The sequence below is a fragment of the Prionailurus viverrinus genome, chromosome C1, assembly GCF_022837055.1.
Source record: "Prionailurus viverrinus isolate Anna chromosome C1, UM_Priviv_1.0, whole genome shotgun sequence".
NCBI lineage: Eukaryota > Metazoa > Chordata > Mammalia > Carnivora > Felidae > Prionailurus > Prionailurus viverrinus.
The window spans coordinates 108,798,430-108,824,201 of NC_062568.1; the positions used below are offsets into that span (position 1 = coordinate 108,798,430).

The 25,772-nt window shown below is 41.0% G+C and overlaps 1 protein-coding gene across 7 annotated transcripts in view; it reads left to right on the forward strand.

Moving 5' to 3' along the window:
* Positions 1–3,346: 3,346 nt before the first annotated feature.
* FAM168B (family with sequence similarity 168 member B) overlaps positions 3,347–25,772 on the forward strand; it is a 37,363-nt gene continuing 14,937 nt past the window's right edge. For 2 of the 7 annotated variants that reach the window (XM_047869532.1, XM_047869538.1), the window contains exons 1-3: positions 3,347–3,596; positions 10,183–10,263; positions 19,030–19,113. In XM_047869532.1, the coding sequence (XP_047725488.1) occupies positions 10,194–10,263; positions 19,030–19,113 (154 nt within the window). In that variant the 5' untranslated portion in view covers positions 3,347–3,596; positions 10,183–10,193. Of the gene's footprint in view, positions 3,597–3,732; positions 3,752–3,775; positions 3,909–3,960; positions 4,013–7,988; positions 10,004–10,182; positions 10,264–19,029; positions 19,114–25,772 lie in introns of those variants that run through there. The other 5 variants (XM_047869533.1, XM_047869537.1, XM_047869534.1 and 2 more) reach the window with 5 other exon arrangements.

Genomic DNA, 25,772 nt, shown 5'->3' on the forward strand with positions numbered 1-25,772 from the left:
GCTCATTTCTTTTTTGAGTTATAGAGTAATTTATTGTATAGATGAACCAGCCAATCAGTCCCCTATTGATGGACACTAGGGTTGTTTCCAATATTTTGCTACTCTAAAAAATACTGCAATGTATGAACTTGCGCCTATTTCATTTTACACCAGCAAGCATCTCTATAGACAGATTCCCAGAAGTAGAATTGTTGAGTCAAATATTTTGTGTATACTTGTCATAATACATCAAGTGGTCCCTTCTACACTCTAGCAATGTGCCTGCTTCCCCACAGCCACATTCATAAGGTGTACTGTCAATTTTTTGGATGCTTGCCAATCAAATGGGGGAAAATGCTATCTCAAAGAAATTTAACTTGCATTCTTGAGTGAGGTTGGATTTTTTTCATGTGATTAAGAGCCATTTACTTTCTTTTCTGTGAACTCCCCTCATTGTTTTTTTATTGAGTTGTAGGATTTTTTTTCTTATTAACTTCTGAAAGTTCTCTATGCTAGGGAGATTAACCCTTTGTCTATCATATGTGTTGGAACTATTTATTCCTTGTTAATCATCTGTCTTTTGACTATGTTCATGGCACTTTTTGCCAAACCAAAGTTTTTCATAATGTGGCTTTTGGATTTTGAACAGGAGTTAGAATGGCCTTATTTACTCTAAGATTAAAAAGGATTTTTTCCCATGTTTTCTTCTTGTTCTTCTTATACATTCATATCTTTCTTCATTTGGATTTAATTCTAGTATAGTGTAAGGTATGGACCCAATTTTATGTTTTTTCAGATGGCTATATTTTTGTCCCAATGCCATTTATTGAATAATTGATCTTTATCCCTGGTGACTTCCCAAAATTATTTGGGTGTATTTCTGGGTTTAACGTTATATATATCATTAGTCTGTGTATTCGTATTTCAGTGACACACTGCTTTATTGAGGCTTTTATTTAAAAAAATTTTTTTAAAACTCATGACCCCAAGAGTCAGATGCACTACTGACTGAGACAGGTAGGTGCCCCTTTAATGAGGCTTTTAAATATGTTTTCTTATTTGGTATGTCTAGTTGCCAGCTCCCTCCCTATTACTCTTTATTTTCAAAGTTTTCCTGGCAGATTCTTTCTTTTAATTCTTCTTGATTATTTCCTAGAGGTAAATTAGAATCACTTCATCTAGTTAAAAATAATTATTGGCGTTTTATAGGAATTGCATTTAAATTTGTAAATTAACTTAGGGAGCATTGACATCTCTTTGATGTTAAATCCACTTTTCCAAGAATATGTTTTTCTCCACATGTTTAAGTGTTCTTTTGTGCCATTCAGGGATTATTCAAATTTTTATTCACGTCAATCTTGTGCAATTCTTATGAAAGTTTATTGCTAGGTATTATGTCAGTTTATTTATTTATTTATTTATTTATTTATTTATTTATCTATCCTGTAAGTATCCTTGTATACTATTGATCTTTTATACCATTTCATTATATCTTCTAATTGGTTGTTATTTAGATACATGCTACTATATTTTTTTTCATTTTGATTATTGGTTTTTACTGAATGCTCTTATTGTTTGTATAGTTTTTCAGACAATCCCACCTGCTTTTGACCTCATGTGTAAGTGAGAAGTAAAATTCTGTTGTGTGAAGACACTTAGGTTTTGGTCTTGGAGCATTTCCTAGTTATCCTGACAGAAACCGGTAATTTAAAAAGAAAGAAAGAAAGAAAAGGGGGCACTTGGGTGGCTCAGTCGGTTAAGCATCTATCTGACTTTAGCTCAGGTCAGGATCTCATGGGTTTGTGAGTTTGAACTTCGGGCCCTCTGCTGTTAGCAGGGAGACTGCTTTGGATCCTCTGTCCCATTCTCTCTCTCACAAAACAAGGAAATAAAACTTAAAAAAAAAAAAAAGAACAATGAAAAAACAAAGAAAGAAAAGATGCTCAACACACAAATATATTAGGGTAAAATTCTGTGGGGGCAGTGGAAGGAGAAAAAGGAGCAATTAAACTTTTAGTTATAGAATTTACTCATGTCTTTTTTAAATGGAAAAAAATGAGAATTGAATCACCATAGTGTTTATATTCTCATGGATTTTTAAAAAGTAACATTGTTTTTTTACAACTGTCAACATTTACAGCTTGCCAGGAATCATCTCCTTTGAGACTACTTTAATCTGTACCCAGAACTCTTAACAGATATGCTAGGTAGAGTCTTTAGGAACTGTACATAGTCAGTGTCCCTCCAGATACGGTTGTTACCTGCACAGTCAGCAAGATAAACTGCTGGTTTCTTTCTGTTGAGTACAGGCCCACAGGATTGTCCAACTCTCTTCAGACCCTTACAAGAGACCCATCTCAGCCTGCATCTCAGGATTCCTCCACCTTTCTCCACAGCTGACTCACGGACTCTCAGTTCAAGCTAGGACCTTGTAGGTTCTGTTAATGTCGCGCAAGCAGCTAGAGGTGTTCTGGGAAAACTAAAACTCAGAACTCCCCCTTTAAAAGCAAGCGCTTTGACGCCAGATGTTGGGGTTTGAATCCTTAATGGGCTTTCTAATAGCGTGTTCTTGAAAGCTTGTCAGCCTCTTTGTGTCTTAATTCCCTCAATTGTAAAATGATTTATCACAAATATTAAATGACTTAAGGAATGCAGAGCACTGGAAACAATGATTAGCAGAGTGAATGCAGTCAGTGCCTATGCCCGCAGCCTCTACGTGGTGCCCCAGCGTCGCTGGGACGTGCTTTGTTGCGACGGTCCTTAGGGTGTTCAAGGCCGGGCTCCCATGCCGCTCTGTGGGATAGCACTTCACCTGCACGCCACCACACCAGCCCTGGCTGGGGGTGCTGAGTGAGCCTTCTACTCAGTTGCCACCATTGGGCATCACAGCCAGGACCGGGTCACACACCACCACTGCACCTTTGCCGTCTGCATTTACACACAGGTTCCTGCAGTACAGTGGCAGGATCGTACGTATTTTAAAAATACGAAATGAAATGCATTTTTTCTAAGAAATCAGTACAATTCTGTAATTATGTTCCAATACGTTCTTTCCATATTGCATTAGAAAGGCAAAAATGGCGCGAGGAAAAAGTCCATAGTAAGCACCTATTCCTTAAGGTCAACACAGACGTCCCCACGGGCGCCGCTAGCTGCTCGGGCTTCTCGCCTTACAAGCTCCGCACGACGGACCCTGGGGTAGCCCAGCCAGGGGTCGCACCACGCGGTGCTCCCCGCAGATTCCATCCGGGCGTCTCTCAGACGCCGGCGGGAGCGAGCACGCCGCCACTCCAGTCTGGATGGAGACATACAGTCACGTGCCCGGCGCGTCCCCGCCGCGGCGCGCTCCAGGCGGAAGTGAGGTCGGTGGCTCGGTGGCTGCGCAGCGTCGGCGGGGAGCGCGGGCTGCGGAGAGGCGGGCCGGGCGGAGCGGAGCGACTGGAAGCGCGGGCCGGGGAGGCGGCAGCGGCGGAGACGGGGGCCTCGCGGCTCAGCCCCCGCATCAGAACAGGTCTCCGCGGCGCTCGCCCTTCGCCGAGCCCTACCGCCGAGCCCGCCCCGGGCCGGCGTGCGCTGGCCATCGAGGCCCAGGCTGCCGCTGCCGCTGCCGCGGCGCGGTGAGTGCGGGCGGGCGCCCCCGGGCGGGGGCGGGGCGGGACGCTGCGCCCTGTCTGGCCCGGGGCTGAGCGCGGGCCCGGGCGGCGGGCTCGGGCGGCGGCGCTGCCGGCCGGAAGTGCGGCGCTTTGTGCGGCCGGCCTGGGGCGGCGCCAAGGTCGGGCCAGCGGCTTAGGGTCGCTTGGTGCCCGGGCGGGGGGACGGCCTGGCGGCACCCGCGGCGGTAACCCAGGCTGTGCTTTGTCCGGTGGGACGGACCGGGCCTCTGGGGGCCCGAGGGAGGAGGAACTGGGCGCGGACTGGCGCGCGGGCAGGTGCGGTGTGGGTGGTGGGGGGCTGCTGCCCAGGTGGCCGGTGAGAGGTGGAGTCCATGCACAAGAATGTTCGCTGGGTCGTTTTAAGGTCCGACTTAGATCAGGTCAGGAAAACGTATGAAAAATGGGGAGGCAGCAGGGTGTTGTTTTCTCTTAGATTTGGGATTCTTGTGGTTGCAGTCATTTCGAATGTGTAAACTAGTCACCTTGTCTACCTACAAAGTAAAAATGATTCTATTTGCCTGGCAGAAGCTTAGTGTTTGCCCTCCAGCTTGAAAGGCTTTTTAATTTCAGAAAGGACGTTTTGTCGCCCAGTCTGGGTTAACTTTAAAGAGGTGAATCTTTGCAGCATGTCCACAAACGTTATTTTTCTTTTACAGCGTACTCAAGTGTGTGTCTTAATGGGTCGTATGAGTTAATGTTTTATTAAAGTCGTACATGAAAATATTCGGGAGTGTTTGTGGCATGCAAGAAAAATTATAAGTGAAAAGGTTTGTCTCATTTCCACATTTTAAATTTTCAAGTCATCGTGTAATTGAGATTATTTTCTCAAATACGTAAAAAAGTTTGAAAGTTTTTGCTGTGAGCAATAAGAGGGATCCATTTTACAACTTTGGTAAGTAATGGATTGTTTTTGCTTTGACAGCCAATCGGACAATTTAAAGCTCTTTTTCCTAATGCTGAAGATACTGTAGTACACACTGTGAAGATTTCCCTTAAACTTTATAAAGTGGGCTTGCTTTGGTGGGAGGGTTTGTATGTTGCTAATGTTTAGTTGTGTTTGTGACTAAATGGAAGCTAAGATTTGATAGAGGTCCCCGCAGGCTTTAAGAGTTGAAGACAGAGCCAGCTGCCTGTGCCTTCTGATGGGTGTCCTTGAGGAGCAATTGCTAAAAGTGTTGAGCAGGTAGCATCCGCTCTTCCTGGCTCCTACCTTTGGAAATAGTGGAAAGATTGGGTTCTGTGTGTGAGGCGAGTGCCTGCAACTCAGGAGAAGCACCATCTGTTGCTGTAGCTCTTACTGCCCCTGCCCTCTTACCAGGCCGTAATAAATTTGTTAGGATTTTTAGTTACTGTTCTGCTCTACACCTGCCTTTCAACTCATTTCTACTTTATGGTTAGAATTGTAATGCCAAAATTGTTGGATTTTCAAACATTGAGAAAATTAGTAGTAGAGGTAGAGGATTAGAATTGGAAAATAAGAACTTAAGTGCGTTGTAAAAATATTTTAATTTTTTGTATGTTCTGTAGTTTAAAGGGAAATTTTATTTCTCACATAAACAGCTTCTTTTCCTAGATCAGTTGAGAGCACTTTTATTTTTTATTTTTTGTTTTTTTAATTTTTTTTTTCAACGCTTATTTATTTTTGGGACAGAGAGAGACAGAGCATGAACGGGGGAGGGGCAGAGAGAGAGGGAGACACAGAATCGGAAACAGGCTCCAGGCTCTGAGCCATCAGCCCAGAGCCTGACGCGGGGCTCGAACTCACGGACCGCGAGATCGTGACCTGGCTGAAGTCAGACGCTTAACCGACTGCGCCCCCCAGGCGCCCCCCGAGAGCACTTTTAAAACAACAGAACACTAACCTAAAAGAGTAATAGTTATTTTTCTGATATCTGTGTTCCACTCTACGTATATGCCTTTGAAGTCTTTCCACTCCTGTGTAGAAATACATGAATTTCTTCCAATTTCTACCTCAGTAGTGAAGGTAGAGTTTGAGGGAGTTGAGAACTTTCTCCTCTTTAAAAAAAAAAAAAGTTTTAAGAGAGAACGAGTGTGTACACTTAAAATTTTTTTATATTTGATTAGTGGATATGAAAGCTAAACCCACTGGCCAATCTTAACATCATCACCACAAGTCAAACTATTTAACACTACGTGCATCCTCATGTGATAGAAGTACTCTGCATCACCTAAGGGTACTGCTACAAAAAAAATTACAGTCTGCATCAATAGATCCTATACATCCAACTTCCAGTTTACAGACAAATTGGAGGAATAGGGTGGGCAACACCATGAAGCAATCAGACAAACCCAAAAGTTGGGGCATTCTAGAGGACATTTTTATAACTGTAAAATCTTTTTACAGTTTTTTTCAATATAAATCAAAATCCAAAAAAAAATCCACCTAATGACTTTTATGTGTAAATCTATTTTAATCTAGAACTGCCCTCCCCACCCCTCTACCTTTTTCCAGACCTTTGACTTACTGAAGAAACTGGGTCGTTTGATTTTTAAAATGCCCCCTTTTGGTTTGTTAGTGTTAAATAGTTTGACTTGTGATGATGATGTTAAGAGTGGGTTCAGCTTTCATATCCACTAATCAGTAAACAGAAGTTTTCAACAATTGTGAGTTATATATTTTTTAAGTTTATTTATTTTGAGAGAGAGAGAGCATGGGCGAGCAGGAGTGGAGCAGAGAGAGATGGGGAAGAGAATCCTGTCAGAGCCTGGTGCCAGGCTCAATCTCACAAAATGTGAGATCATGAACTGAGCCAAAAGCAAGGAAGGATCACGTGCTCAGCTGACTGAGCCAACCAGGTGCCCCTAAATTCTGAGTTATATTTTAAATAAACATTTCAACTTCATATATACATATATGAAAAAAAATATATACATATATATACATGTACATATACATATATTTAAAGTAAGCTCTGTGCCGAATATGAGGCTTAAACTCACAACCTAGAGATCAAGAGTCCATGCTCCACTGACTGAGCCAGCCGGGCACCCCTCAATCTCACATTTATTGCTGTGAAAAGTTATATTTTCTATTAGTTATTTTATTCAAGAACATTCAGAAGATACATATAAGATACCTGTGTGCCAAGCATTGATGAAATGCAAGGAGACAGAGCTGAGAAAATTATTTTCCCTGCCCTTGAGCCTCAGAATCTTGGGGAAGTCTCATTATTTGAAAAGTAACCTAAGAATCTTTTTGACATTAGTTCACGGACTTTGTCTTTATATTATTCAGGCCTTTTTATTGAATAGGAGAGGGAACTGCAACTTTTTTTTTTATCAGTCTCATTATATTTTCTTAACCTGTAATTTTTAATTCATTAAAGACTTTCAATTACTCTAGGAAACATTATTAGTCTCTGGGGAAGTAAAAGTGCTTTCAGGAAGTGTAACTTTTGAGTAGTTTGGAACTTATGGTATTGAGAATTCAGGTGCAATTCTGTACATTTTTAGTGGTAAATGTACAGTAGAATTGTGTTACTGGTTTACGCTATGAGATCCTTATGGCAGGAGAGCCTTGTGGTATTCAGTGCTTCATTGAGTTATTTAAAATTTTTGGTTGTTATGAATAACACTATTATAAACATTTGTGTACAAATTTTTGTGTGGATGTATATGTTTTCGTTTCTCTTGGGTATTTACCAAGGAGTAGAATTACCAGATCATATGGTAATGCTTGTGTTAAATTGTTTTGCTATTCATGAGCTTCATTGCCTACTCCATGACATCTCCTACTCAGCCCCACTTCCATAACCATATTTGCTGATTCCCTACAAGTCCAACTGCCCAGTATTACTAAAGTACATCTTGTATTTTCTCACTTCTATGGCTTTTCGGGATCCTGCTTGTCCAGAGCTTGTTGGAAATATCACCTCTGTAATCCAAGTTTTTTCTGACCATTCATTCCCCCCCTCACCTGTTGAATTTTTGCTCTCTCCCCTCACCCCTCATAATACTTTATTCTTTTATGGCTCTTAATGTGGCTATTACTACTGTTTGTTCTATATCACCATTATTTATGTTTTTTGTTTTTCAGGACTGGGTTGTCCAGTATAATAGCCATCACCTAGGTGTGACTGTTGAAGTTAAACTAAAATGCGGTTCCTTACATGTGTTAGCCACATTTCAAGTATTCACTAACCAGCCATTAATGGCTACTTTACGTGGACAGGGTAGCCATACCTTTTCTTTTTTCTTTTCTTTTCTCTTTTCTTTTCTTTTCTTTTCTTGTCATATGTTTTCACAGAAACTTCTATTGGACAGCACTTTCCTAGATTGTAAACTCAGAACTGGGACTGTGACTTGCTTTTTTTTTTTTTTTTTTTTTCTTTTTTTCCTCTGTGGCCTTTGCATAGTGCTTTGCTTATCTTGAATTCAGTTGAGTAAATGAAATTAGATCCTGGCACAGGATAGAGAAACAGTTTTGGAAGGTATGCACTTTCTAGAGATCATAGTTGAGCTACAGAGATAGATGGAATTTATGAGGGTTTCCACAGTTCTTATGTTGTACATCCACTAAGAATGGGTTAAAAGTGCAGGACAATAGGGACTGGAAGTTGTCAATTTGCTTATTTATTAATTTATTTATTGCCAATTTGCTTATTCTTAAACTGTGGGATAACATACATAATTAATTCTCCTGCTTGCTTTCTATGGCTGCCTATTATTTTCTGTCATCTGTATTGTAGACATGTGCCATTCACTGTAATAGCCTATAGTCTCATATGACTATTTAAATTTAAGTTGAGGGGTGCTTGGCTGATTCAGTCAGAGAAGTGTACAACTCTTGATCTCAGGGTCTTGAGTTCAAGCCTCACTTGGGTATAGAGATTATATAAATAAATAAACTTTAGAAAAACAAATTTGAGTCAGATAAATTTAAAAATCAGATCCTGCAGTAGCCAAGCCATGTTTTTGGGTGCTCAGTAGTTACTTTTCGCTAATGGCTGCCATATTGGAAGGCACAGAGAGCATCCTCATAGTTGCAGAGAGTACTGTTGGCCTGTACTGATCTAGATTTATCTTTTACCTGTAATTGTGAATGTCATGGTAAAGTTGGCATCTGCCTTTTGGTTTAGAAGTTTAAAAAAAAAATTAGTTTTTCAGATAATGAATATCCAAATCACAGATGTTTCTAATTTATTCCTAATTTAGACTAGAACTTGTTACAAAGGTTAAGGATGGGACCTTGTGTATTTTTTTCTGTATTGAACTGCTTGATTATGAATATGCTAAATGAGTCGGGTAAGCTGAGACCTTGAGGTAGTTAATTTTTGCAATATGTCTTTGTAATGGAATTTGATACCTACAGTATTTGAAGGTGCATGTGTTTTTTAAGAAAATCAGCAAGTACTTGCACCTGTTTTGTGCCAGATACTGTTATTGGTGCTGCAGTAAATAGGACTGAGTCCCTGTTCGCTGTCTGCATGGGGCCACTTTCTAGTTGGGGATGTGGTAAGGGAGGCACACGCTAAACAAGTAAATACATGTACATTTTATTAATTTTTTTAAGTAGACTTTTTTAGAGCAGCTTTAAGTTCACAGCAAAATTGAACAGAAAGTACAGAGAATTCCCATATACCTATTGCCTGTCATCCCTCCACCCTGTGGTGTTTTTATTTTTAAATTTAGGGTCCCCCTTAATCCTTACTACCATGTAAATTTGTGTGAGTGACTTACTGGACGAGGAATGCAGAATAGTCTTGATTAAACTCACTTTCAGAAAATACTTTGGGCGATAGAATTCAGAGGAGCTTGCTGAAGATACTGATGAGAATCATATTTCTATTGAGGAAGGGGTAAATTCATGGTTGTAGCTGGGTAAGTTGAACTTTACGGAAAAAGATTGTGAAAAAACATTGAATGGGTTAATAGAGTTGCTGGGCTGTAGCTGATTTTTCTTTTTAAGAAAATATATGTATATTTAACAAAAGTTATTTAAGAAACAAAGAAAAGTGCAAAAAGAACACTAACCCCACCCCATCTAGAGACAGTCTCTGTTCATATTTTTATATTCTCCCAGATCTTTTCTGCTTGTGTTGGAAGTACACATGCCTGTGCCTATACTATGTGCGGGTGCAGATTTGATATCATACTACATAATGCAACATCATTCCCTTCCTTTTTCTATATAACATTATGTCAGTGATGTTCTTAAACACTTTAAAAAGTAGCTGTACAATATTTCATATTCTGAATAGATCTGGTTTACTTAACTATTCTTTGTTATAAGGACATTTAAATTATAAGGATTTTTTTTTTCACTGGTTTAAGTAGGGCCGTAGAGAGCACTTTTTCCCTTTAACTTCCTATGGACTGAAGAAGCTGTGAAGGAAAGTTTACAATATTAGGTGGGTGCTCATCAGGACTTCTGGCCTTCCTTTTCTAAATAGATTGGCAGCAGCCTTAGATGCCTTGTTTTTAGTAGACTAGAGGAGGGACTCTTGCTGTCTGCTATTTTGAGACTGATGTTGGAGAAAAACTGGAGAATAAAAGTGCTTGGCTAAATCACTTTTTTTTTCCTTTTTAGTTCTTGAAATCATGAATCCTGTTTATAGCCCTGGTTCTTCTGGGGTTCCCTATGCAAATGCCAAAGGAATTGGTTATCCAGGTAAGCAAGTAAAACTTTGTTTTGTTACGGAACTTTGAGCACTTAGTAAATTTCCATGTCCCTAAGAATGCTTCTAGTTGACAAACTTAGCTCAAAGTGAGTTACACAAGGAAGAAAATGTTTTGGCTCATGGAACTGAAAAATCAAGAGGTAGGACTGGATTTGGTCAAAGCTTGATCTGGTGGCTCCAACAGGTGGTACTGGGATCTGATTTCTGCCTCCTGGACTCAGCTTCACTTCCTCAGGATTGGTTCAGTATTGGTCATGGGTTACACTTCTCCCCATTGAGGTCTCTCTCTGGTGTTCAGCTACTCCCACCAGTATACTGGCTATGAGCCTTGTTACATCTGCTCTATAGGAAACCCCCATGGGGCTTCTCGTTCTCTATTCAGACCAGTCCTGGGGTGTGTTCTGATCGCACTCAGCTTCCATCCCTGGGCCAGAAGGAGATTCTACTGGTTAATTCAGGTCTGAGGCATATTCCTCCCTTATTGGAGTCAGCTAGTCAAACTTGGGCTGTGAGGGAAGCAGTAAAGCAAATTTGGGGGACTAGGAGCTGATTGGTTGAAAACAGCAAATGGTCATCCTAGTTGGTGACATCTAACATGGAGTCATTATTTTATTTTTTTTAATTTTTATTTTTAATTTTTTTATTTTAGAGAGCATGTGTGAGTAGGGGAGAGGGGCAGAGGGGGAGAGAGAGAATCTTAAGCAGGCTCCATCCTCAGCGTGGAGCCTGACGCGGGGCTGGATCCCATGACACTGGGATCATAACCTGAGCCAAAATCAAGAGTTGGTCGCCCAACCCACTAAGCCACCCAGACACCCCAAGGAATAATTATTTGTAATGTTAAATTTTTTTGTGGGTTTTGATAATATGGTGGAACAGATAACCTTAAAATCCTGTTGCTATAAAACCTCTAGAAAATTGAATACAACATTTAGGGGTGCCTGGGTGGCTCAGTGGGTTAAGTATCCAACTTCAGCTTATGTCTCGAACTTAGGGTTAGTGAGCTCAAGCCCCACATTGGGCTGTCTATTGTCAGTGGGAGCCTGCGTCAGATCCTTGTCTCCTTCTCTCTCTGCCCCTCCCCTGCTTGCATGTTCTCTCTTTCTCTTAAAAATAAATATTTTTAAAAAATTGAATAAAACATTTAAAAAATGTACAACTGAACTTGCAGGGTAGTGAGCGAAATATCTGTAGCTAAATATGAAAGTGACATAAAAACCAGTGCATTTGGCCATTGAGCTGATAATTAGCTTGTCTTAGGAGCATGTGCTCTTAGTTGGTTTTAACATCCCACAAGGGGACAGAAAGTGAGGCCATTGTGAGGCTGAGAGTTGAGAGTGGGACCCTACACCAATCTTGTTCCTCCAGAGGGTCATACTCCCAGGGAAGATGTAGACTAAAACAGTTCTTTCACTGGTTCCACAAGGGAATTTTATCTCTGCTTGGGCTCCAGGAAGGGGGAAATCCTTCCTAACACTTTATAACCAGTCAGAGATATTGGAGGCTCCACTTTGTATTACCCAGACTTACCACGGGTCCATAATTGAGAAACTAACATAAAAAGTAGTCTGCAGCCTTCATTACCCCTAAGTACCTGACAGCAGCAAATGCAGAACTGCTCTGGAGGCATATGTTCCCATTCCAGGTTGTGTGGGTTTCCCACGAAATTCTGCCTGTTAACAATGCAAGTAAGAGTCACCAGTCATGATAGACTTCAGGAATAGAATATCAGGTAGAAACCACATCACACAAACAAGTTTAGAATAATTGGAGATCAAAAAGAAAGAATCAGAATATAAGAGGGGAATTAGACATGGGTATGTGTGTGTGTGGGGTGACCATAAAGAACCAAAGGAACTTAAAAAGGAATGGCATGTGAATAAAATTCAGGTTAAATTGCAGGTAAAACACCACTAAATGGGAGAACCAGGATGCCAAATAAGGAAAGGGGGGAGGGCTATAGGAGAGCATTTAAGAAATCTAGATGTCACAATGAGAAGACTTGGGGAGAATTAAGAGCTCCATAAGGTTGAATAGAGAGACTAGAAGAAAAGGAGTGACAGAATTTTCTGGAATTGATAAAAAGAAATTTAGTAATAAGACCTACTATCTTTAAGTCATCAGACTAGTTTAAACAGAATGCCGAATAGCTGAGGAGAATCCTGGGTGGATCTGGAGCAACGGAAATAGGCAAAACCCTATGGTATTAGTGTTGCCTGATAGTCTTTTTAATAAAATATTGATTGCCTTTCATATTCCAGTTCTGTCCAAGATACCTAAATTTTGTTCCTGTTCTTTGGCCAAAAGCAGAGATTGGCAAACTTTATATAAAGGTCCAGGTGTAGTATATATTTCAGGCTTTGTGGCTCTCTGTTAAAACTATACAACCCCTACTTTCCAGAACAAAAGCAGCCATAGACAGTACTGAGTGTGTGTTTCAGTAACACTGGAAACCGCCTCAGTAGGTTGATTTTTTTTTTTTTTCTTCAAAATAGCAGTAGCAGTGATTCTTCACGAATTTTTTTGTTTCTCCTCCCTTCTCTCTTGGGACTTACATTTATAAGTGTAGTAAATCATTTTACCTGTTTCTTGTGTCCTGCGTTTTTTTGTCTTCTACATTTTTTTCCTCTGTGAGCTTTAATGTGGATATTTTATCCGGAAACTGCCTCAGTAGGTTGATTTTTTTTTTTTTCCCTCAAAATAGCAGTAACAGTGATTCTTCACGTATTTTTTTGTTTCTGCTCCCTTCTCGCTTGGGACTTACATTTATAAGTGTAGTAAATCATTTTACCTTGTTTCTTGTGTCCTGCATTTTTTTGTCTTTTACATTTTTTCCCTCTGTGAGCTTTAATGTGGATATTTTGTACCAACCTGCTTCCATTTCACTAATCCTGCTAATTCTTCTCCAGTTTGCTATAAAACGCATTTATTGAATTGACTTTTTTCATGTACTCCAATCTTCTCTTTTCTCCAACATACTAATCAGTCATTTTAAAGATCTTGTTTGGTGACTGCAGTCTGTGAATCACCTGTGGGTCTGTTTTTATTGTCAGTTGTCCCCTTTTTTGTTTGTTTCTCAGCCATGTGGTCCTGTCTCCGCATGCCTAATGTTTTTTCATTCAGTGCAATACACAGTGTACTAAAATTGGAGGTGGGCAGTCCCTATCAAAATAACACCAGTATTCTTCACAGAGCTAGAACAAATAATCCTAAAATTTGTATGGAACCAGAAAAGACTCCGAATAGGCAAAGTAATCCTGAAAAAGAAAACCAAGGCTGGAGGCATCACAATTCCAGACTTCAAGATGTATTACAAAGCTGTAATAATCAAGATAGTATGGTACTATCACAAGAACAGACACTCAGATCAATCGAACAGAATAGAGAACCCAGAAATGGACCCACAAACGTATAGCCAACTAATCTTTTTTTTTCTTTTTTAAATTTTTTTAAATGTTTATTTTTGAGAGAGACAGACAGAGCATGAGCAGGGGAGGGGCAGAGAGAGAGGGAGACACAGAATCTAAAGCAGGCTCCAGGCTCTGAGCTGTCAGCACGGACCCAACGCAGGGCTCAAACCACAAACCACAAACTGTGATATCGTGACCTGAGCCACAGTTGGACACTCAACCAACGGAGCCACCAGACACCCCCACTAGTCTTTGACAAAGCAGGAAAGAATATCCAATGGAATAAAGACAGTCTCTTCAGCAAATGGTGTGAAAACTGGACAGCGACATGCAATAGAATGAACCTGGACCACTTTCTCACACCATACACAAAAACAAATTCAAAATGGATGAAAGACCTAAGACAGGAAGCCATCAAAATCCTAGAAGAGAAAGCAGGCAAAAACCCCTCTGACCTCGGCTGCAGCAATTTCTTACTCAACATGTCTCCGGAGGCAAGGGAAACAAAAGCAAAAATGAACTACTGGGAACTCATCAAAATAAAAAGCTTCTGCACAGTGAAGGAAGCAATCAGGAAACTAAAAGCACATGGAATGGGAGAAGATATTTGCAAATGACATAACAGATAAAGGGTTAGTATCCAAAGTCTATAAAGAACTTATCAAACTCAACACCCACAAAACAAATAATCCAGTGAAGAAATGGGCAAAAGACATGAATAGACACTTCTCCAAAGAAGACATCCAGATGGCCAACTGACACGTGAAAAAATGTTCAACATTACTCATCAGGGAAATACAAATCAAAACCACAGTGAGATACCACCTCACACCTGTCAGAAAGGCTAAAATTAACAATTCAGGCAGCAACAGATGTTGGTGAGGATGTGGAGAAAGAGGAACCCTTTTGCACTGCTGGTGGGAAAGCAAACTGGTGCAGCCACTCTGGAAAACAGTATGGAGGTTCCTCAAAAAATTAAAAATAGAACTACTGTATGACCCAGCAATTGCACTACTAGATTTTTTTTTTTTAATTTTTTTTTTTTCAACGTTTATTTATTTTTGGGACAGAGAGAGACAGAGCATGACGGGGGAGGGGCAGAGAGAGAGGGAGACACAGAATCTGAAACAGGCTCCAGGCTCTGAGCTGTCAGCCCAGAGCCCGACGCGGGGCTCGAACTCACGGACCGCGAGATCGTGACCTGGCTGAAGTCGGACGCTTAACCGACTGCGCCACCCAGGTGCCCCATGCACTACTAGATATTTATCCAAAGGATACGAGAGTGCTGATTCAAAGGGCCACATGCACCCCAAAGTTTACAGCAGCACTATTGACAATAGCCAAAGTATGGAAAGAGCCCAAATGTCCATCTACTGATGAATAGAGATGTGATATATGTATATATATGTTATATATAAATATATGTAATGGAATATTACTCGGCAATACAAAAGAATGAAATCTTGCCAATTGCAACAGTGGATGGAACTAGAGTATTATACTAAACAAAATTAGGGAAAGACAAATACGACTTATGTGGAATTTAAAATACAAAACAGATGAACATAAGAGAAGGGAAGCAAAAATAATATAGGGAGGGGGACAAACCACAAGAGACTCTTAAATACAGAGAACAAACAGGGTTGCTGGAGGTGTTGTGGGTGGGAGGATGGGCTAAATGGGCAAGGGGCATTGGGGAGAACACTTGCTGGGATGAGCACCGGGTGTTATGTGTAGGTGATGAATCACTGGATTCTACTCCTGAAATCATTATTGCACTATATGCTAGCTAACTTGCATATAAATATAAATAAGAATTGTAAGTGGTCCAGTTGATGTCTTCCTTTGTGAGGCAAGATAGCATACTGATTGAGCTTTATTTTCTTCAAGCCAGCTTTATTGAGTATGATTGACAAGTAAAAATTACATATATTTAGGTTGTACAACATGTTTTTTTTTAAAGGGGTATATGATTTAATATATGTATACACTGTGAAATGATTACTGTAATTGAGTATCTTCAAATGCTATCATATTTGGAGATTAGAGTTTCAACATACAAATTTTGGAGGGGGCATGGTCAGTTCATATCATGCCCCCATGCCAATATGTCCATGTATTTGAATTTCTCTTTTTGTTACACAAAACGTGGTGGACACAGAGAAGTAGGCTTTTTAGGGGGGGAGGATAATACTTGTGAAAGGTCTAATGAAGAGGAAGCAGAATCAGGTAGGGAGAGCCTCAGGACTGTGCTACACATTGCTGAGGTCTTAGCCAGCTCAGGGGAGAGCTGTGAGGGAAGGATTGGTGCTTAGAGGAGGCCCTCATTAGGCAGAAGTGGCCCTGGGAGTCAGCCCACATACTCCTCATGGCTGAGCAGGGGGTTCTTTTCTGGAATAGTGATGCAGGTGGTAGTGTTCACTTTGTTTTGTCAACTTAAGATATTCTAGGAGTCATTCCATGTTGGTTCACAGAGGTTTGCCTTGTTCTTTTTCATATTTTGCATAATGCTGCTGTTGTAATCTTGCATCTTGTGGGGTTTCCAGAGTTTATTCAACTAGTTCTTTGGATAGATAATGTTGTTTGAAGTATTTTGGTATTCCAGCAATACTGCAGCTTATATTGATTGTGGAAATTATCTCAGGGTGGATTCCTTGACATGGGATTGCTGGGTGAGAGAGTAAACACATACGTAATTTTTAAAATACTGATGATTTCCCTTCCATAGGATTTTTATTGTTTTGTATTCCTACCAGAAGCATGGTTTCCCCACAACCTTGCCAACAAAGTGTGTTTTCAGCTTTTGGATTTTTGCCAATCTGATGTTAGAAATGGGATCAGTGTAGTGGTAGTTGGCAGTTCTATCCATGTCTTCTATTTATTTTTTTTTTCTATTGGTTTTTTTTTTTTTTTTTTTAGTTTTAAGAATTATTTATATATTAGGAGTATTAACTTTTTGTATAATTTGCAAGTATTTTTGCTTTGTATTTTTTTTTTTTTTTATTTAGCTTATGGTATCTTCTGTTCTGAACTTCTTATTTTCATGAAGTGATTAGTCATAAAAGTGATTAGGATTTGGGATTACTTCCAAGTGTTTTACAAGAGTGGAGTCTAGGTTGTGTAATTTCTAGCTTTCTAGTGTTTCTGTCTCAAAAGGGAGCTAGACTAGATGTTGAAGGAAACAGTCTGTGGTACTTACTGTGAGGGGCATTTTTAGGAAGACCGTGCTGTGGCCAGGAAGATTGATAAGAATAGGAAGGCACAGTGCTTTTCCACTTATTTATTAGAGCCCCCCTGCAGGTTAGAGTTTTCTGGAAAAATTAAGAAACTGAAGGTGCTACAACCAAGACCAGTTAAAGCAATGTTCGTGAGGGGCTGGGGAGGCAGTCCTTTCAAGGGTTTCCATGTGGGGGGTTTTGTGTGGCTACAGTGGAAACCTTTGGACTAGAGTAAGTGGGGTCCCGCTGTGGGGCCCTGGGTCAGGGTGGTGGTGTGAGTGGTGTGCGAGTGTGGTGTACAGAGGATGTCCTGTTGCTGGTGTTTAATTATGCTGTTTTAAATACTTGTTATTTGGGTTTTCTCTTTCATTTTAGAGCACAATAATTCATTTTTAGAAGGTTAGGATAGGAAGCGCCAAGCAAACATAATAGTAGTGTTCCAGGAACCTCTTAGACACAAGACAAGTACAGGAGCAGATGATGCCCCTGGAGGATTTATTGGTAGAATTTATGGAGAGATGAGGACATTGGATTTTGAGGGGATTGTTGTAGAGGCCTACCCGATAAGATCTAGGTCAGTAGTATTTAAAATTTTCTTCTTAACCATGAAACTTTCGAAGATTTGTAAGTGGTTCCATAGTACTAAGGTAAGTTAGAGCAGCAGGGTGAATTGAGGGCAGGCTCCAGAGCCTGCTTGACCTCCTGCTGCTCACAGTTGAGGCCTCTAAGGAACTGTACAGGGTTCATAGAACACAGATTAAAAACTACCTTCCTGGTCTTTTTAAAATAGACATTTTAGGCCTATTTCAAGTTGAATCTGTCCTTGATGTCCAAAATGAGTGAATTTGGTAAGCATTTGATCTCCTCACGCTATTTTCTAAGTAATTGGGCAAATGGGAAAGTGGTGATCTATGAAGGAAACTCAAAATAGCTTCTGCTGAGGTAGAGGAAGATCAATTTTGAGAAAGGAAAGCGACTCCGAAGCAGAGGATTGTATATGAGATGAGAAATGGGCACTTGCAAGTAGGGATCCCTTGGGAGTGGTAGGTCTGGAGCCCCTGCCTTGCGAGGAGACCCGTAGAGCCTACAGGACCACTGCTGGAGCAGGAGATGCAGCAGACCAAGGGCATCCAAGCTGTGCTGGAGAATGCAGGAGTTTCTGTAAGGCACTTTATCCACACCTTTACAGGTGACAGCCAGACCCACAAAGATTTTCCTTCTGGAATTGTACTCTGTTTTCTCCTTTGTTACCTTCCTACCCTTGTGGTTTTTCACTTTGGTTACTCTTAGAACTACAGTGCCTTAAATATCCCTAGGAGACACTTTCTCTGAGTCTCTTCAACACAGAGTCTTTTGAAGTCTGCTGTTCCATTTCAACTTTATTTACAGGTGAGGGCAAGAGGAATAGAGAAGGTAACAGCTTTTCTGAACTAGTTTGTGACAGACAATAGTAAAGACTAGTGAATCTGGGTCATCTTTATTGGTTCTGTGCCCTGAATATAAGGAAGGCTTTCTAATGCTCCAGCTGTCACATGAATGGAGTGTTCTGGACTGTGAGCCAGCTGGGTCAGGGGAATGCCTGGGCATGGGCCTTACAGGGCTCCCTAGGCTGTGAAGAGGCCATGAGCAAGGAACTGAGGCCCTACTCACTGCTGGTGGACGCCTGGTGACTAGGATTTTGACCGTAACACTGTTTTATTTGATGTTTTTGTTGTATTCACATGAATTAGTAGTGGTTGTGGTTTAGTGTTATTAAAGATTCATCATTTGTAATTATTTGTAATTAGGTTGCTTGCAAGTGAGTTGTGACATTGGATTTTTCCCATTTCCGTGTGTCAGTGGTACCAGTTACAGCCCCTTCACGACACGATCTCTCAGCATTCTCATTACTTTTGCTAAGTAATAAATTATATGATGAGAACCTAGAATAAAACTGATAAGTTTGAAAGACTTGATTATGACCCATCCTAATTCTGAGGAAAGGAGACACCTAGTGACAAACTGCTTAGCATACATACCCTTAAGTCAGTCTGTGGAGAAGATAAAAACGACTGGGTCTAGGAGCCATGGTTGTAAAATTGTGTTACTCTTTTAAGTGGTGACATTACATTGTTCTGTTTTTCTCCAGCTGGTTTCCCCATGGGCTATGCGGCCGCAGCTCCTGCCTATTCCCCCAACATGTACCCTGGAGCAAATCCTACCTTCCAAACAGGTATGCAGCCTGTATGTGCTGGGTGGTAGAAGTGCTTTGCATGGCCGGGGAGAATGTAAAGTGGGTGGGTGTTGAGAAGAGAGGTTATAGAATTAGGATTTGGGGTTGAGTTGATTTCTTGGTTCGTAAGATTAGCCTTGTTGTTGAGTGCAATAAAAGCTTTATTCTTACTGCATGTAGAGGTCTCTGGACACTGCGTTTCTCATGTTCTTCCACAACGTAGATCTTCATTCTAATCATAGGTTGTACGTTGCAGGTAACTAGAGCCAGGATACATATTTATGAAATAGTGTTGATTACTAGAAACTAAAGATTATTTTGTCTGGTTAATAGGTGGAATTCCATGTTGCTAACATTTTCAGAGATAACCGATTTCTCCCATATTTTAGCACTTTGGTTATAGTTTTACTTCTTTTCTTTGAAGTATAGTTAACAATGTTCCGTTAGATTCCCTAAATCTATAAGTTATGCTGTGCACAAAGTATAGCTACCATCTGTCACCAGACAACCCTATTACAATACCATTGATTATATTCCCCATGCTGTCTTACTTCCTCTGCATGAGAATATTTTTAGATTTTAGAAATCAGTGATAGAGTTGAAAGTTTACATGGTTTGGGTCGTAACCTTGTAAAGAGAGTGGGGCTTTTCCTCTGTGAGCTTGCGCTCTGCTGTGGGCTTGTTGCAGGCTCTGTTCACCCAGATTGGACTTCGTGATTCTGCTGCAGCAGTAGCCCACAGTGACCTGAAGGCTTGGCCTTATGAGTCTGCTGGGGTGCTTCCCTTTTTTCATTTCAGAACACCTAGCCGCACACTGTTCACTTTGATAGAAAAGCAGATAGCTGTAGTGTCCTTACCTTGAATTCTCCTTATTTTGCCAATCATAAAATTCTTCCTTCTGTGACTCTTTTATGCCTTTTTCCTTTCTTTAAAAAAATGTTTTATTTATTTATTTTGAGAGAGAGAGAGAGCGCATGAGCAAGGAAGGGGCAGAGAGAGAGAAAGAGAGAGACAGAGAATCCCAAGTAGGGTCTGAGCTGCCAGCTCAGACTGCCACCAACTGTGAGATCACCATCTGAGCTGAAACCAGGATTTGGATACCTAACAACTGATCCACCCAGATGCCCGCCCTTTCTCCTTTCCTGTCCCTACTCTAACTGTATCTGTTCAGCTTGTAGCTCATAGGCTGTCGAACTCTGTGGCTTGGTCTTCTCCCAAGCTTTCTCCTGTGTTTCATGTTCCCTGCCTGCGTACGCCAGAGTAATGTTCCCAGATGAAGGTTTCCCAGATGAGACTAGTTTTTTGCCACATTGACTTGTTTTTTCCAAAATAGTTATTGCTTTGTGTTTTTGGGAGCTTTTAATTACCCTTTTTCTCCTACATGGCAGAGAGTACCTGCTACCTTGTTGCCTATCTTTTGGGGTCTGTAAAAGAAATCCTTTTCCTGGGATCAGTAGTATTATATTATTACTCACTGAATTCTCTAACAGCTAAATGGGACCACTCATCCAGGAGATCACTGATCTGTTTTCTCTCACTATAGATTGTATTTTTTTTTAAATTTTTTTTAACGTTTATTTATTTTTGAGACAGAGAGAGACAGAGCATGAGTGGGGGAGGGTCAGAGAGAGAAGGAGACACAGAGTCCGAAACAGGCTCCAGGCTCTGAGCCATCAGCACAGAGCCTGACACGGGGCTTGAACTCACGAACCACGAGATCATGACCTGAGCTGAAGTCGGACGCTCAACCGACTGAGCCACCCAGGCGCCCCTATTGTATTTTAAAATTTGTGTATAAATGAATCATATGGAATGTACTTTTTCAGGGGGGGGGAGGACTGGCTTCTTCTGTAATTAACATCTGTATTGTAGTCTTTTTTTAATTTAAAAAATTTTTTAGTGTTTATTTTATTTTTGAGAGGGACAGAACTTGATCAGGGGAGGGGCAGAGAGAGAGGGAGTCACAGAATCCAAAGCAGGCTCCAGGCTCTGAGCTGTGAGCACAGTGCCCAATGCAGGGCTCAAACCCACGAACCATGAGATCATGACCTGAGCCGAAGTTGGACACTTAACCGACTGAGCCACTAGGCGCCTCCATGTAGTCTTTATCAGTAATTCATTCCTTTTTATTGTGAGGTTCCCTTGTATGAAAATAACACAGTTTGCTTACCCATTCCCCAGTTGGTGAATGTATGGATTATTTGCAGTTTGGGGCTGTTATCAATGAAACTGCTATGAAGATTTGTGTACAAGTCTGTATGGATATATGCTTTCGTTTCTCTTGAGTAAATACAGAGGGGAGTGGCTGGTTCTTAAAGCAGGTGTATATTTAACTTTTGTAAAAAATTGCCAGACTGTCTTCCAAAATGGTTGTAGCATTTTATGTTCCCCATCAGCAGTGTGTGAGAGGTCCAGTTCTTCCCAATACTTGGTGTAGCCATTCTTCTTAATTTTAGCCATTCTAGTGGGTGTGTGGTAATGTATATCATTCCAGTTTTAATTTGAACTTACCTAACTACTAATAATTTTGACCTTTTTTTTGTTATTTGCCATTTGTAATGTCTTTGGTTGAGTGTGTACATCTTTCACTGTATATCAGTTTTGAGTTTGTTTTCATGTTGAGTTTGAGAGTTCTTCAGATACATGATTTGCAAATATTTTCTTCTGGTCTGTAGCTTTTTTCATTCTCTTAACATTGTCTTTAAAAGAGCAAGAGTTTTTATTAATTTATGTTTTTCTTTAAAGATTTTATTTTTACATAATCTCCACACCCAATGTGGGACTTGAACTCAGAACCTTGAGATCAAGAGTCACATGTTCCACAGCTGAGCCAGTCAGGCACCCAAGAACAAGAGCTTTTAAATTTAATCACTTTCAGGGCGCCTGGGTGGTTCAGTTGGTTAAGCGTCCGACTTCGGCTCAGGTCATGATCTCACAGTCTGTGAGTTTGAGCCCCGCGTCAGGCTCTGTGCTGACAGCTCAGAGCCTGGAGCCTGCTTCAGATTCTGTGTCTCCCTCTCTCTCTGACCCTCCCCTGTTCATGCTCTGTCTCTCTCTGTCTCAAAAATAAATAAACATTAAATAAATAAATAAATTTAATCACTTTCAGGTTATCATTTTGTTAATTTATGGGTCATATGTTTGGTATCATTTCTAAGAAATGTTTGCCTAACCCAGATCACAAAGATGTTCTATTTTCTTCTAGAAGTTTCATAGTTTTAGGTTTTACATTTAAGTCTGTGGCCCATTTTGGTTTAGTTTTTGCATATGGTGGTAAAAATGGATTGAAGTTCATGCATAAGAATTAGTTGTTTGTGGGGCACATGGCTGGCTCAGTCAGTGGAGCATGCGAGTTTGAGCCCCACATTGAATGTAGAGATTACGTAAAAATAAAATGTTTTAAAAAAAGAAAGAAAAAGGAATCAGTTGTTTGTTACCATGTATGATCATGCTGCAGATCACTCTAAAATGTCACATTCTAGAATTTTTTAGAGCAGCTCACTTCTCATGTTTTCTTGGAGTACAAGTTAATGTAAAAGCATACTAAAAGCTTCCAACTCTTTTATTCTTTTACCAAAAAACCTTCAGATTTGTTTGAGGCTGGCAAAGCTGTTCTCCTTGCCCAGCATGTATAGCTCCCCAAGAGGAAGCTTGGTGTTTGTAGATCTGGTCAGCTTTCTCCTTGGGTGCTACTGGATGTCCTCCATCTTCTCCCGTGGGAGCCTCTGGGTGTCCTCCATCTTCTCCTGTGGGGTGCCTCTGGGTGTCCTCCATCTTCTCCCGTGGGGTGCCTCTGGGTGTCCTCCATCTTCTCCCGTGGGATCCTCTGGGTGTCCTCCATCTTCTCCTGTGGGATCCTCTGGGTGTCCTCCATCTTCTCCCATGGGTGCCTCTGGGTATCCTCCATCTTCTCCCGTGGGAGCCTCTGGGTGTCCTCCATCTCCCGTGGGTGCCTCTGGGTGTCCTCCATCTTCTCCCATGGGAGCCTCTGGGTGTCCTCCATCTTCTCCCGTGGGAGCCTCTGGGTGCCCTCCATTTTCTCCCATGGGAGCCTCTGGGTACCTTCCATCTTCTCCCGTGGGTGCCTCTGGGTGACCTCCATTTTCTCCTGTGGGAGCCTCTGGGTGTCCTCCATCTTCTCCCGTGGGAGCCTCTGGGTGTCTTCCATCTTCTCCCATGGGAGATAAGTCCTTTCTTGCTACTTTGCCATGACTGCTCTCAGGTTGTTGTAACCACAAGGCTGGGTTAGGCAGGTGGGAGTAATGGCATTGTTGGGAACGGTGGCGGCCTCATTCAGAGGAGCATTTGCTGATAGATGCCAGAGTTGTCAGCTGCCAGACTGCTGGCGCAGTATTGTCAGACCCTCTGATTTTTAGGAAAAGCTGGGAATAAAGATGTATATGAAATTTGTGAATGACAAAGTAAGCTGAGAATAAAAAATAATCTGGGAAGAAACCAGGATAAAGATGTATATGAAACTTGCAAATGAGAAAATAAAAGGCACTTTGAAGGTCCTTCCAGTGTCTCGCAGTGCTTTCAGCCACCTTACCTGAGTCTGGGCCATGGCTGTGCTCCCATCTTTTTCTAGGATCTACTCAGTGTTTTCATACTGTGAATTTAAAAATTTGCCTTTTTGAGGCGCCTGGGTGACTTGGTTGGGCGTCTGACCTCGCCTCAGGTCGTGATCTCACGGTTTGTGGGTTCGAGCCCCACTTTGGGCTCTGTGCTGACAGCTCAGAGCCTGGAGCCTGTTTCCGATACTGTGTCTCCCTCTCTCTCTGCCCCTCCCCCGTTCATGCTCTGTCTCTCTCTGTCCCAAAAATAAATAAACGTTGGAAAAAAAAAAAATAAAAAATAAAATAAATAAATGTAAAAAATAAAAATAAAAATTTTCATTTTCCGTGGGCCTTTCATTTCACCTGATGAGCAAGCCAGAGTTGTCCTTATAAAAAAGTTAAAGTTTGTCTCCATTGCTGTTGTTTTCTCAGTCTGCCTTCTGGTTCTCTTCACACCACGTTTGTAGATAAAACTAACGTAGTACAGGTGGTGTGTTTGTGGAGATTGGCTTTCAGAGAGTTAGTAGTCCTAATATTGCTTATTTCTTAGTTCTTCTAAGTGTGACATGATGAGGGTTTAGAGAACTTTGTAATGAGATGTCATATCTTTTGCTGAAAGATTCCATTACTTGAACCTGTAGGTGGAGGCATCATTCATTTCATCCTCATGGACAAGTGTAACAGGCTGAGTACCCATGCAGCCAGAGTGGGCTGTCCTTTCTTAGAATCAGAGGAATACATTGGAAAGAGTTTGGGCTGTGGAGTTAGCTAGATGTGGCTCAAATCCAGACTGTATCACTCCTGGGAAAGTTATTTTATTTCATTTTTAGCATTTGTATAATGTTTTTCTTTTTAATATAATTTATTCAAGTTAGCTAACATACAGTGTGTATACAGTGTGCTCTTGGCTTTGGAAGTAGATTTCCATGGTTCATTGCTTACTTACAACACCCCGTGCTCATCCCAAGTGCCCTCCTCATTGCCCATCACCCCCACTGCTCAACCCTCAGTTTGTTCTCTGTATTTAAGAGACTTGGTTTGCCTCCCTCCCTCTCTGTTTGAAACTATTTTTTTCCCCATTCCCTTCCGCTATGGTCTTCTGTTAAGTTTCTCAAATTCCACATATGAGTGAGAATACATATTTGTCTTTCTCTGACTGACTTGTTTCACTTAGCATAATACCCTCCAGTTCCATCCATGTTGTTGCAAATGACAAGATTTCATTCTTTCTCATTATTGGCATTTGTATAATGAATTCACATGTTCCCTCAGTTGTGCTATTTGAGGATTCCGGCAAGCAGCATGCACAGTCAGGCTCCCGTGGCCCTGAGGATGCACATTCACACTTCCCCGTTTAGTCATGAGTATCTGAAATTAATATTTACCATTATCATGTAAAGTCATCAAGAACACATTCAATTCTTTGTAGTAAACTCTATTTAAGAAGTGATTCAAACACTACATTAGCACATATTTTGGGGGGATATTTATTTATTTTCTAAGTTTTTATTTAAATTTCAGTAAGTTAACATACAGTGTAATATTAGTTTCAGGTGTAGTATTTAGAGATTCATTACTTAGATACGATACTCAGTGCTCAACCCAACAAGTGTTCTCTTTATTACCCATCATGCGTGTAACCCATCTCCCCACCCACCAGCATACATTTTTTTTTACTTTCTAAAAAACGTTTATGTAATTTTGAGAGAGAGGTGTGCACATGAAAGGGGAGGAGCAGAAAGAGCGAGTGAGAATCCCAAGCAAGCTCCGCACTGCCAGCACAGAGCCTGACACAGGGCTGGAATCCTGTGTCACGAACTGCAAGATCATGACCTGAGCAGAACAAGAGTCAGATGCTTAACTGACTGAGCCAGCCACCCAAGCACCCCACCAGCACACATTTTAAAGGGAGGAAAAAATGTTGCTAGGAGTGATGAAATAGTTTCCTTGGTTGCTTTGCCCTGCAGGGCTGGATGGAGGATAAATTGGGGAAGATTTGAATTATGTCCATGAAGTAAGACCCCAGGTTTGTTTAAAAAATAAACTTCATTTATGGCAGCCACACAGGAGAGAAAAGCCTTACAGTGTTACTGGGTTGTGGAG